This window comes from Spinacia oleracea, chromosome 4, assembly GCF_020520425.1.
Source record: "Spinacia oleracea cultivar Varoflay chromosome 4, BTI_SOV_V1, whole genome shotgun sequence".
Taxonomy (NCBI): domain Eukaryota; kingdom Viridiplantae; phylum Streptophyta; class Magnoliopsida; order Caryophyllales; family Amaranthaceae; genus Spinacia; species Spinacia oleracea.
This window is the reverse complement of record NC_079490.1, coordinates 141,570,920-141,584,268: the sequence shown is the minus strand read 5'-3', so window position 1 is coordinate 141,584,268 and position 13,349 is coordinate 141,570,920. Positions and strand designations below refer to the sequence as shown.

At 37.9% G+C, this 13,349-nt stretch overlaps 1 protein-coding gene across 1 annotated transcript; it reads left to right on the top strand.

The window, feature by feature from the left end:
• Positions 1-7,462: 7,462 nt before the first annotated feature.
• On the top strand, positions 7,463-12,170 carry LOC110797976 (uncharacterized). The gene is made up of 3 exons (XM_022003108.2): positions 7,463-8,431; positions 8,588-8,748; positions 8,837-12,170. Exons 1-3 carry the CDS (start codon positions 7,463-7,465, stop codon positions 12,168-12,170), a joined length of 4,464 nt encoding a protein of 1,487 aa, XP_021858800.2.
• Positions 12,171-13,349: the final 1,179 nt, after the last annotated feature.

Here is a 13,349-nt window from a genome sequence, read left to right as displayed (position 1 = left end):
ATACAGATAAGAGCATTGTTGAGCGTCTGAAGGGGCGTCTTGTTGTATTTGGTAATCGGCAAGTTCTAGGTGTGGATTATAATGAAACTTTTGCTCCAGTTGCAAAAATGGGGACTGTACGTCTTTTTCTAGAAGTTGGTGTTTCTCTGAATCGGGAATTGCATCAAATGGATGTGCATAATGCATTTCTACATGTTGAGTTGACTGAGGAGGTATATATGCAATTTCCTCCAAGATATAGTACGCCTACTCCAGGGAAGGTTTGCAGGTTGCGAAAATCATTGTATGGTCTCAAACAAGCTCCACGACAATGGTTTGCTAAGTTATCCAACGCTTTAAAGGAATTTGGTTTTAAACAATCTTATGCCGATTACTCCTTGTTCAGCTATATCCAGGGTAGTATTTCCATGCATGTCCTTGTGTATGTTGATGATATGATAATTGGAGGCTCTTCCCATGCTGCTGTAGTAAGATTTAAAGATTATTTAAAGACTTGTTTCCGTATGAAGGACCTGGGAGTGTTAAAATATTTTTTGGGCATTGAAGTTGCTCGAGGTCCAGAAGGTATTTTTCTTTCACAACGAAAATATACTTTGGATATTTTAACTGAAGCAGGAATGTTAGGTTGTAAACCTATCGATATGCCTATGGAGAAAAATAATAGGCTTGCTTATGCCGAGGGGGAGCCGTTTGCTTATCCTGAGCAATATCGTCGTTTGGTAGGACGACTGGTTTATTTGTCTGTGACACGCCCTGAATTGAGTTATTCAGTGCATACTCTCGCTCAATTTTTAAGTGCACCACAAGTGTTACATTGGGATGCAACAACTCGTGTTTTACGCTACTTGAAAGGTAGCCCTGGCCAAGGGATTTTACTAATCCCTATGCCTCATATTTCTCTTACGGCATTTTGTGATAGTGATTGGGCGGCTTGTCCGCTAACTCGTCGTTGTTTATCTGGTTATTTGGTTTTTTTGGGGCGTTCTCCGATATCTTGGAAGACAAAGAAACAACCTACCGTGTCTCGTTCATATGCTGAAGCTGAGTACCGTTCTATGGCTGTATCTATATGCGAGCTTAAGTGGTTGAAATCTGTGTTATTCTCTCTTGGTGTTTTGCATACCAAGCCGATGCAGTTATTTTGTGATAGTCAGTCTGCCATTCACATTGCTAAGAATCCTGTTTTTCATGATCGTACGAAACATATTGAGGTGGATTATCACTTTATTCGCGATGAGTTGGTTAACGGAAATGTTAATACTTCATACGTTCCTGTTGGTCATCAATTGGCTGATATTTTGACTAAGGCGCTTGGGAAACAACAATTTACTTTTATGTTGCGCAAGTTGGGCATTCGTGACTTACATGCTCCATCTTGAGGGGGGGGGGGTGTGTTATGAATTCTAGAGTTACTAGCTAGAATTCTTGTAACATAATGTAACCTAAGAATTGACTAAGACTTGATATAGGAAATTGATGTAAGAATTAATGTTGTCCATTATGGTTTTTAGGAGTTTTGGTAAGTTAGGTTTCCTATTCTTTGTATAAATAGTTGTACATATTGTAATACAAGGATATACTTTTCTCCTCATATTTGTGTGTGTGTGAGTTTAACAATAGGCTCCAAATTTGGGAACGTCAGGTCACAGGGGAGAAAATATCACACATATTGTGGTAGACGCCTTTGATGGAGCACCTAGCAGTGTGAAGCCAATAAGTGGAATGCAACTTCAGAGAGAAATTGTTCTTTACTTTGTAGACTAGCTAGCTTGCACTCATGGGAGCAATATACTGATCTCACCACAGCAGCTTGATTCCACATAAGAGGATTCATAAAAGTCCAAACTCACCATGTTATTTTGGGTCCCAAGCAACTGAACTAGCTCTGTAATCTATATGTAGTCTATATAGATCCTAAACCACAAGAAGCCTATGCAGATTGCATTGATTTCTTTAGAACAACTTTGGAGAAGAGAAAAATTTGGGACCAATAATACACAAATGCTCATTAGGACAGAATGTATGAGCTGAACTCTTCCAGCAAATAATATATATTTGGAACTCCACTCTTATTCCAGCCACTATTTTCACATTCACTGGTTTTCAGCTTTCGAGCACTAATTGGAACCTCCAAGTATTTGAAAGGGAGAGTGCCAATATGAAAGCAGAGATGGAAACTACAACATGTTCATCAATCCCACAACCATAAATGGATCATTAATTTGTAGACCAGTAGTGTCTGAGAACACCTGAAAGCCATCTAGCATGAGATTAATGACGGTAGGTCACCCTTGCACAACATTAATAGATCATCATCAAAGCACAAATGGTTCAAGTGCAAATATTGTATTGCATTTTGAATGGAATTTGAAGTCAGGGTGAGCTCCAACTGTGAGCGTTGTACTGGAGTAGTATTCCATGCATAAAGTGAACAAGAGGGGATAGAGAGGGCCCCGTTGTCTTAGACCTCTCCTTAATTGAATCGGGTCATCAGGGATCAGTGTCGGTCCTAACATTTAATGGGCCATAGGAGAAAAAAGAGAGCAAATAAGAAATTTAAGCTTTATAATCTTTTTGACATATAATTTCATTATAATAATACTCATCATTATATTATCTTACAACCTTTAAAAATGAGAACTTGAATTCTACTATTCATCCAATAGTTTATTGACTAAAGTGCCCTTAAGCTTCTCCCATTTAACATTTGTGCCATCTTGGTCATCTTTTGCCACGTCGCTAATTGAGCTGCCCTACTCTGTCTTGTTTTCTTTTTTCTCTCCCTTGCCTCTCCTTCTCCTTCTCCTTCATCCTTTTCTCTCTCAAGATTCGCTGCCATCTCCCATGGCGTCGGCGCGGCACCGCCGTTTTTTCCCCGGCAAAAAGCTATCGGCTCTCTCTCCTTGCCTCTCCTTCCCATTCATCATTTTCTCTCTCAGGATTCGCTGCGATCTCCCATGTCGACGTTGCGTCCCCGCTGTTCTTACCGGAGAAAATCTATCGGAGATGTGGAAGGGATGAATTGAGCCACCAAGCATACAACATCATGCAAAAGGTTCCAGTTCATTTCGTTCCACATTTCTGGGAGATTTTTTCCCGGGTTTTGGCGTCTTCTTTTCCAACATCGCTGCGATCTTTGAATCTTGGTGCGTTGCTCTTGCATTCTTTCTGGCGTTTCACTATTTATGATCTGATATGGTAGTTTCTCCTGATTTCCTTTATTGATTGAACATGTGTCCTTGTTATTTCCGTCCTAAAATCGCCCCAAATTGTTCCAGATCTGGATTGTGGGTTGGCGTATTTGAATTTTACAATTACTTGAGTTCATTAGTCTTTTCCAGATCTGTTTGCTTTGGTTACTGATATTATTACATTTTTTGTGTTTTCCAGATCTGTTTCCTTTAGCACCAACAAATTGTAAGGAACTTCTTAGTTGTTCTTACTGTTATTATTACACTTTTTTTTTTTGTCATTGCTGTTTTTTCCGTGTGTTCTTAGCAAACCCATTCATTAGAAAAGGGGGAAACAATTTACCTTGTTAGTTGTAGATAATTATCAGATCTGTTTGCTTTGGTTACTGATATTATTACATTTTTTGTGTTTTCCAGATCTGTTTCCTTTAGCACCAACAAATTGTAAGGAACTTCTTCTTAGTTGTTCTTAGTTGTTCTTACTGTTATTATTACATTTTTTTTGTCATTGCTGTTTTTTTTCGTGTGTTCTTAGCAAACCCATTCATTAGAAAAGGGGGAAACAATTTACCTTGTTAGTTGTAGATAATTATGGGCCATATTATTTCCCTAAATAAATGAATACATTTTTACCTGTGTATATGTGTGTATAATTTTTTGGAGAGAGGGATCACTGATTATCATGTTCTGTATTAGAATTGATTTAGTAATGGTACTAAATTATAGTCACTCTTGCTGGGGGTTAGGACGGAGCGATAGCAGTCTCAGATGCTGTCACTTTTTCCCAGGGCCACTTGTTTTGCAGTACCGATTGTTTCGGGGATGATAGGAATATGCTAGAAGGGCACGAAAGAGGGGAGGGGAGACTGATTTGTTGGAGCTAATAGATGATGGAATACGATGAATTGATCTACAATATTTTGGTATTGATGAACCTACATAAAAAATAAAAAAACACTTTGCAGTAGCTTGTAGTTTGAATGAGAATGTGAAGAGCAGCTACGTAACGGAAAATTAAAGAAATTAATCCCCATAGAATGTTCAAGGAACTAACGAATTATTTGATTAGCAATCTTGAATTAAGACGGCTTCTCTCTATGGGAAGTTATTTTCATTAGTAATGAGAACTCAAGCAAACTGTCATGATGGGAGAAAACAAAAACTTGAAGATATCATGAAATGGAGCGTCTTTGAACAATTAACTGCCTATGATATAATAAACAATCAGTAGCAAAAACAGATGTACTATTATATTTTAGTTGTATATCCAATAGGCATTTCATCATACATTAACCATACTCATTCTTTTTATTGATAAATACGATTTGATATATTTTTAAGAGAAATTGGGTTAATTGTTATTGACTTATGGTCAAATTTTTTAACCAGATTGAGTTTGACGTTGGAAGCGGTGAGCTTAAAGCCAATGTCGAGGAGTGGATCTGTACTGAAGCTCTATATACTTCCCCTTGTCTTTCTCCATTGAAATTTTCCTTTACGATATTAATAAGGTCTCATTTCTCTATAAATAATTATTAAGTAAGGAAGCCAAGCCTTCCAATTTCTCTATAATTATTTGCTGATTATTTGCACTGATTTTTTTTTTTGCTGATTATCTGTGGTTTTCCAACTGTCTTAAAGGTTTAACAGAAGTAAGAAAGGGAACGAAACCGGACAAGCTGCGAGCTCTTGACTCGTCTTCGTGCAAGGTATCTTAACTTTCTCAAATTTCTTATGTTATTTAATCATTAATTGACGTGGAAATTTTAAATTATGTTTGGTTTACATTCTTCCTCATTATTTTATTCTTTGAATTGCTTTAATTTCTCAAGTTGGTTTAATTATTTTGAAGTTAATCTTTGAATTGGAACTATTGATGAAGTTTTCAAGTGATGTAATGAACTACTATATTACCAGATTTTAAAAGTTGATAAAAATCTCTGGATTGTCACTCCCTCTGAAGTTTTACTTCTTAATCTTGGGAAAGCCTAATTATATATTGCAAACAAGAATAGAGATATGAATTATTGTCTCTTATTGTAGCTAAACCGTAATTGATTGTTGGATTTAATGCCCTACTCGTACTGTATGATTATCTCTTATTTTGATGAGTTTGAAGTTGTATTGATGATCAATCACATGAAAGAAAATACTATGGTTTGTTTGAAAAATGGGAAAATGGAGATGATTTCGAAGTTGTATTGATGATCAATCACATGAAAGCAAATGCGATTTTTATTTACTGAAATTTGCGTTTGGTAAATTCAGTTAAGTTTTGCATGTCAGGTTTGGTCATTAGTGAGGAGATTCGATCAACCTCAGAAGTATAAGCCATTTGTTAGCCGATGTGTGGTGCAGGGAAATCTTGAGATTGGAAGTGTAAGTGAGGTTGATGTGAAATCCGGGCTTCCAGCGACTACGAGCACTGAGAGGTTGGAGGTTCTGGATGACAATGAGCATATTCTCAGTATCAGGATTGTTGGTGGAGATCATAGGCTAAGGGGTATGGTACTTCCTGTCTATGAGTTATATTGCTTTTATAGGTATTTTTGTGTCTGCCTGTTTTCGGGGAGGAGGAGGGGTAGGGAGTGGGTGACGGTGGTGGTGGAAACTGAGTTCCAGAACATCTTTTTTTCGTGATATACAGTTCTATTTTTCGCAAAGTGAATTTTGTTATAGTTGATGATGATGATGCATGAATGTCTTCGTGTGATTAAGCATCTGAGCATAATTCTCCTTATTTTTGTGTGTGTGTGTGGGTGGTGGGAATGGGGTTAGAGTCTGGATTTAGTTATATTGTCAGATAACGTGATGCAACACCTCGTTATGGGTTATGGCATGGGGTCAAGTTTTACAATATTTCTAATATTTTTTGACACAACCCGACATCAACCCTAAAGCAAACCCGTACCTGATCCATTGATCCGAATTGCCAGCCCAGGTGGAAAATATAGAACCGAAAGATGACTGTTGGATTTCTCAATGAAGTTGTTCAGGGATAGGACACCTTATCCTCAACCTAGGTTTCTGATCATGTATGCTTCTTGTTGAGAAAGAAAATTAAACAGTCATTTCCTACATACAGGTCTTGAAACTTGAAGGTCAGGAAGCAGATGATGTTAGCTACCCTTGCTAACCAAGTCTTAGATAGCGGAAAGAGGGTGGTCATTGCTTCACCTGATAAAGATTTCAAGCAATTGATATCAGAAGATTTGCAACATGTTCAACCAGTGCCTGATCTCGAAAGATGGTCCTTTTATACATTGAAGCAGTATATTGCTCAATATAATTGTGACCCACAGTCCGATCTTAGTCTACGTGAGTTTTCTTTTCTTCTTCCCTTTGTGGGTAGTCAATTTTTATTCTCTTTTCACATAGACATTGTTGATGTCTTTGCAACTCATTATCTGTGATTTTCCTGCATTTTTTTGTTGGAAATATAAGCTATTATTAGGAAAAAATAAAGAAATTCAAATAACAGGAGAAGAGCCTTGTCCACGCGTAGATTGGGTTCCTCAAATTCTCTTAACTTGGATGAAGCCCAAATCTGTTACTTCCAGGAAGTCTAATCACAATACAAATAATCACAAAATTCTTTAAAAAACAGCAGCAACAAGCTGTTAAACAGTACAAATTACACAAAACAAAGCAACAGAACGGTGTAAAAACTTATTACAAAGCATAGCTTGTGATTTTTCTGCAACACATATTTGATTCTTGTACAAACTTCAGGTTTAACTGGTCTCACAGTAGCATCTATCAACCAATTTTGACTTTCCTGTAATTAATCTGCTATCTATTTTGTGTACCTTTTGCATTTGTTAAAGCTGTTGTGAAGCTTGGGAGGAAGGGGTAGAAGGCCCTTGTGCAATTGTGCTGCTTCTTTGTTAGTAAATAGATATTCTAAGAATGAATACTGTGAATATGGTGCTAATATGAACAATTTGTTTCCTGAAGTTTAGTATTGCAGAATTATCTAATACTTTTGTATAGTACTGATCTAAAATTTACAAGTTCAGAAAGAGATCAGTTCTAAATTACCTAAAAGTTGCATCACAACTTCACAAGTAACTTTTTATGATTCTGTTTCTGCTCCTTTTATATACAGTTTCAGAACTTGTACAAAAAATTCTTTGTTCTCTTCTGTGCATGTATAGGCATAAAGGACTTCTACTTTGGATATCCAAGTTCTGAAACTGTCAATCAAAAGCTGAGAGACTTTCTCCCCAAGTTTTCTCTCGGTGCATGTTAGCTTAACGTGCACCGTAGCCATGGCAAGGAAATCTGGCTCGAAATCTCAAAGCAGCAAGCATGGAAATGGCAAAGGCAAACCTCGAGGTCCATCATCAGATTCACAAGCTTTGAAAACACGCAGTATTGAGGAGGTTATGGGGGTAGAGGCACTGGATTTTGGGCTCGAAAATGAAATTTTCACGCCAAAATCAGGTTTGCTGCATCTTCAAACTCGATCAGAAGTGAGGCATTCTTTTAATGAGTTTATGGAGGTGATTCATGGCTCAGCAAATCAGATGAAACAAGGTACTACTCGATCTAATATGGAAGTGGGTACGATTTCAATTCCTATATTGCAGCAATTTGATGAAGTTGCTGCTACTGATAATGCACCTATTTTTGATAATAATGTTGAAATACCTATGAAATTGAATCTAGAACAGATTGTTTCTGATAATGTTGATGTTAGTGAAATTCATAGTGATGAGAGTAACCCTGTTGAAATTGGTTTTGATGATATTCAAGAGGAGATTGAATTTTGGAGTTCTGCTGTGGTGTGTTACATTGTGGGGGCTAATCCTCCTATCAATGTCATGGAGGGATTCATTCGAAGGATTTGGAAACAGTTGAATGTTGATAAGGTTGTCATGGTGAGAAATGGGGTTTTTCTGGTGAGATTTCTTACTATGGACTCGAGAGATAAGGTGTTGAGAGGACACTATTTCTTTGATAGTAAGCCCCTTATTCTGAAACCTTGGAACTCTGATATGAATATGGATACACCAGAACTTCAATCTGTGCCAATTTGGGTGCAATTGAAGCTAAACTTCAAGTATTGGGGGGAAAAGGCTTTGTTTAAGATTGTAGCACAGTTAGGCAAGCCACTAAGGAGGGATCAGGCCACAATCAGTAGAGATAAACTTCAGTTTGCTAGAGTCATGGTGGATGTACCATTGTCTCAAGAGTTGCCTGATTTTATTTCTTTCAGAGATGAGAATGGCATTATGGTGAGAGTTGCCATTTTTTATGAATGGAGGCCAACAATTTGCACTAAATGCAAGATGTTTGGTCACCTACAGACTGAATGCAGATAAGGTCAGAAAAAGATCTGGATTAGGAAAGCTCAACCATCTGTTTCAATCCCAGTTCAATCAACTGAGCAGGGTGATCATGTGGTTAGTCCTATTGTGGATCAAGAAGGTTTTCAAAGATCTTTGAGACCAATTAGAGTGAGAGTTGGTCTGGAAACTCCAGTTAGAACTTCTAATACTTTTCAGATATTGGAGGCCTCTTTACTTGATAAGGAGGAACTGGTAGGAGAACAGTATAAAGGGGATGAACAAAGGATAGTGATGCCTGGAGGAGGGAACTCTTCCAACTCTAATGGATAGAGTTTTAGCTTGGAATGTCAGGGCCCTAAACTCCATTCAGAAACAGAATGAGGTGAATCACTTTATTCAGAAGTATGCAGTGGGGTTGGTGGGGCTCCTGGAACATAAGGTAAAGCTCTCTAATCTAGGGAAGCTTTATCAGAAAGTTTTTGTAAATTGGTGCTTTACTAGCAACTCTAACTATCACTCTGGTGGCAGGATAGTTGTAGCCTGGAAGGCTGGTTGCTTCACAGTTAACATTGTTGCTGCATCCAGTCAGTTTGTTCATTGCCATGTTACTCTTGTAAGTGGTAGGAAACCCTTTTATTGCACCTTTGTTTATGCTTTTAATGATGCTGGTATGAGACAAGATCTATGGAGGGATTTGTTGTTGCTTAACACTCAAGAACCCTGGATTGTGTGTGGGGATTTCAACTGTGTTATGGCATTAGATGAGAGAATTGGAGCTCCTGTCAGACATAGAGATATTGTGGATGTGAGCAACTATATGCATGCTTGTGGTATGGAGGACATCAAGTGTGTGGGTAATCTTTTCACCTGGAACAACAAGCAACAAGGTAACAGCAGAGTTTTTTCAAAAATTGATAGATTTATGGCTAATCAAGCTTGGCAAACTTGCTTTCCTGTTGCTGAGGTATGTTTTATGCCAGAAGGACTTTTTGATCACTCTCCTGGTCTTCTTTCTGTGTTTCCCAGAGATGATGGAGGGAAGAAACCATTTAAGTATTTTACTATGTGGAAGTCCTCAAATGTGTTTTCTGACATTGTCCAGCAGGCTTGGAATACTCAGTTTATTGGCACTAAAATGTTCATTTTGATTAATAAACTGAAAAGAGTTAAACTGGCTCTTAAAGAATTGAATAAAGTAGGTTTTACAGATATTCAAGCAGCAGATTTGAGAGCTTATCAGACTATGGTGAGTGCACAAACTGCAATGCATAATAATCCTTATGATCAAAGTTTTGCAGATGCAGAGTTGATTGCAATTCAGGAGTATAAGGAGAAACATAATGCTTATTTGGCTTTCCTCAGTCAGAAAGCAAAATTGTCTTGGCTTAAAGATGGAGATGAGAACACTTCTCTTTTTCATCAGAGTATCAAGACTAGAAAAGTTCAGAACCAAGTGTATAGCATTTATGATATGCAAGGAGAATGGAAAGATACAGCTGATGGGGTGTCCAACGCTTTTTTGGATTATTATAAAATGCTCCTAGGTAGTACTTCTGATAACAGAACACCAGTTAACAAGGAGGTGGTGCAGCAGGGGCCAGTCTGTTTGGATCATCATAAAGCTATACTCAATGCTCCTTATACAACAGATGAAGTTAAGAAGGCTCTTTTCTCTATTCCAGGTATTAAAGCTCCTGGTCCAGATGGCTTTGGCTCTTATTTTTACAAAGATGCTTGGCATATTGTTGGGGATGAAGTCATTGCAGCCATTCTTGATATGTTACAGCAAGGAAGAACCTTGAAGGAGGTGAACCACACTGTGATTACTCTTATCCCCAAGACTAAATGTCCAAAGGATGTGAGTGAGTTCAGGCCAATTTCTTGCTGCAACACCATTTATAAGTGCATAACAAAAGTTTTGTGTGGGAGATTAAGACAAGTTCTTCCTGATCTCATCATGGAAAATCAAGGAGGTTTTGTTCATGGGAGATACATAGTTCATAATATTATGGTTGTGCAAGATTTAGTCAGGCATTATGGGAGGAAAGGGGTTAAGCCTAGCTGCCTTATGAAGATTGATCTTCAAAAAGCCTATGATACTGTTGATTGGCAGTTCTTACAGGAGAAGCTGGTTCTTTTGGACTTCCCAAAGCAGTTTGTTGATATGGTTATGCAATGTGTTACTACTCCCATGTTTTCTTTGATGCTGAATGGTTCTATGCATGGGTTTTTTAAATCCAAGAGAGGTTTGAGGCAAGGAGACCCTATCTCTCCTCTGTTATTTGTCATTTGCATGGAATATTTGTCTAGAATTCTGAATAGAGTGAGCTCTATGCATCAGTTCCAGTTTCATCCAAGGTGCAAGGGGATTGGTCTTACTCACTTATGTTTTGCTGATGATCTGATTATCTGTAGCAAGGGAGATTATCAGTCTATTTACTTGTTGCTTCAAGCTTTCAAGTTGTTTTCTGATACTTCTGGCTTAAAGGCAAATCAACAAAAGTCTTCTATCTACTGTCATGGCATGCATGAATCTGAAATTCAGAGGGTAGTAGATGTTTCTGGTTTTTCTAGAAGTATGTTGCCATTCAAATATTTGGGGGTCCCTATATGTTCTAAGATCTTTGTGACTCAGTGTGCTCATTTGGTGGATAAGATGATCACTAGGATAAAAATTTGGAGTTCTAGGAATTTATCCTATACAGCAAGAATGCAGCTTGTTAATTCAGTTTTACTGAGTTTGCACATGTATTGGGCACAAATTTATGTGCTTCCAAAAGGTGTTCTTCAAGATATAGTGAAGATCTGCAGAGCCTTCCTATGGAGTGGCCATGCTTTCAGTCATAAACCAAGCAACATAGCTTGGGATAAAGTCTGTAGTGACAAGCACACTGGGGGGTTGGGGTTTAGAGATGTTCAGAAGTGGAATATTGCCTTTATGGGGAAATATGTTTGGGCTTTAGTCAAGAAGCAGGATAATGTGTGGATTAGGTGGATTAATTCAGTCTACTTAAAGGATGGGGATTGGTGGGAGTATCAGCCTGGTTCTACTGCTAGCTGGTACTGGAAGCAAGTGTGCAATACAAAGGAGCAGCTCAAACAGTTCTTTACTTGTGCAGATTTTGAGAACATGCCTCATTATTCAGTGAAACAAGTGTATGAGAAACTCCTAGGGGACAAGCCAAGGGTGCATTGGGACAAAATGGTTTGGAATAGGCTGAATGTTCCAAAACATAGATTCATTTGCTGGTTGGCTGTTCAATCAAAGCTCCAGACTACAGACAAACTAGCAAAGATAGACATTAGTCAATCTGCTAGTTGCTTGATTTGTGGCTTGGATGATGAGACTCATCAGCATCTCTTTTTTCAGTGCCAGTATAGTAAGCAAATTATTATAGCAGTACATCAGTGGATAGGTTTCTCTATTCATGGCGATTTGGTTCAGTTAGTCAGGAAAGCTGGACAAAGTAAAGCTTCAAAGTTTAGGAAGCAGGTGTATTTTGCAGCTGTTGGTGCTGCTGTCTATCTGATCTGGAGGTGTAGAAACACAAGTTTTTGGGATAACTCCATTCCCACTGTCAGTCAGAGTATGAAGGATTTGAAGCAAATGGTCAAGAGCAGAATTCAGGTTGTTCTGCCAAAGCATGTAAGCAAGAGAGATAGTGAATGGTTCACAAATTTGTAATAGCCTTTAGGCATTCTGGTTGTGTTTTAGAGCTTGTATAGCTTTGTGTTTGCTGATTTCAAGGGCATAGAGTCCAACCTAGTTGGTTTGTATGTCTTGGAATTGGCTTAAGGTGTAATTGTTTGATCCAATTAATATATTTCTCTCTTGCTTAGCAAAAAAAAAAAAAAAAGTTCTGAAACTTCATCAACCCTATTAGTCATTTTCCTAATGCATACTTGATTTTATTTTTTTGGTTAAAATAGAGGCAAAATTGTCAAAAAGTACCTTGTTTTTAGGTCACTTTGTTCCAAAAATGTTCCCCTACTTTGAAGAGATCGCCTTACCTAGGCCTCTGCCTACTAATATTGAACTCCGTGTGCAGACATTTAACCAATAGGGATTGTCATGGTAAATATGTGTTGCATGATTGTATGATTCAATCTGATATTAAATAGCAATTGTGCTTGTGATGGGGAGATTATGTTATTGAACTGTAGCTTGTTTTCTGTGTGATATATGAGGCTGTGTCTATTATGAATCAAACTGACATAAGTGCAATTTAATGGAATACATTTCTCCAATTTATAATGTTTTGCGTTTTCGGGGAGGAGGAGGGGTAGGGAGTGGGTGACGGTGGTGGTGGAAACTGAGTTCCAGAACATCTTTTTTTCGTGATATACAGTTCTATTTTTCACAAAGTGAATTTTGTTATAGTTGATGATGATGATGCATGAATGTCTTTGTGTGATTAAGCTTCTGAGCATAATTCTCCGTATTTTTGTGTGTGTGTGTGGGGGTGGTGGGAATGGGGTTAGAGTCTGGATTTAGTTATATTGTCAGATAACGTGATCCAACACCTCGTTATGGGTTATGGCATGGGGTCAGACTAAAATCAACCTTGTATTGCCTTGCACATTGGCATGGGGTCAGGCTACATTTGATTGAAGGACGTTTAATTTGTTGAGTAGATAGTTAAAGTTCGATCATAGAGAAATGTTGGCTTGGATGGCATGACAGGATCAAAAGAGTCTGAACTTTGTCTTGAACTGTGAAGATTTAGCCATTTTTAAGAATCAAGTATATCACAACTAAATGGATTATAGCATAAAAAATGTTGGATTCACTGATATTTCAGGTGAAACAAGCTCAAAATTGATTGATATCGAGATCTTTCCATATAGGACGTCTTGTACTTAG

Bases quoted from the DNA above. Each gene is read 5' to 3' on its own strand.
- LOC110797976 (XM_022003108.2), top strand. From the start codon at position 7,463: ATGGCAAGGAAATCTGGCTCGAAATCTCAAAGCAGCAAGCATGGAAAT. The intron at 8,432-8,587 runs GTGAGAGTTGCC...TCAACTGAGCAG, and splicing joins GAGATGAGAATGGCATTATG to GGTGATCATGTGGTTAGTCC. The intron at 8,749-8,836 runs GTATAAAGGGGA...TTGGAATGTCAG, and splicing joins GAGGAACTGGTAGGAGAACA to GGCCCTAAACTCCATTCAGA.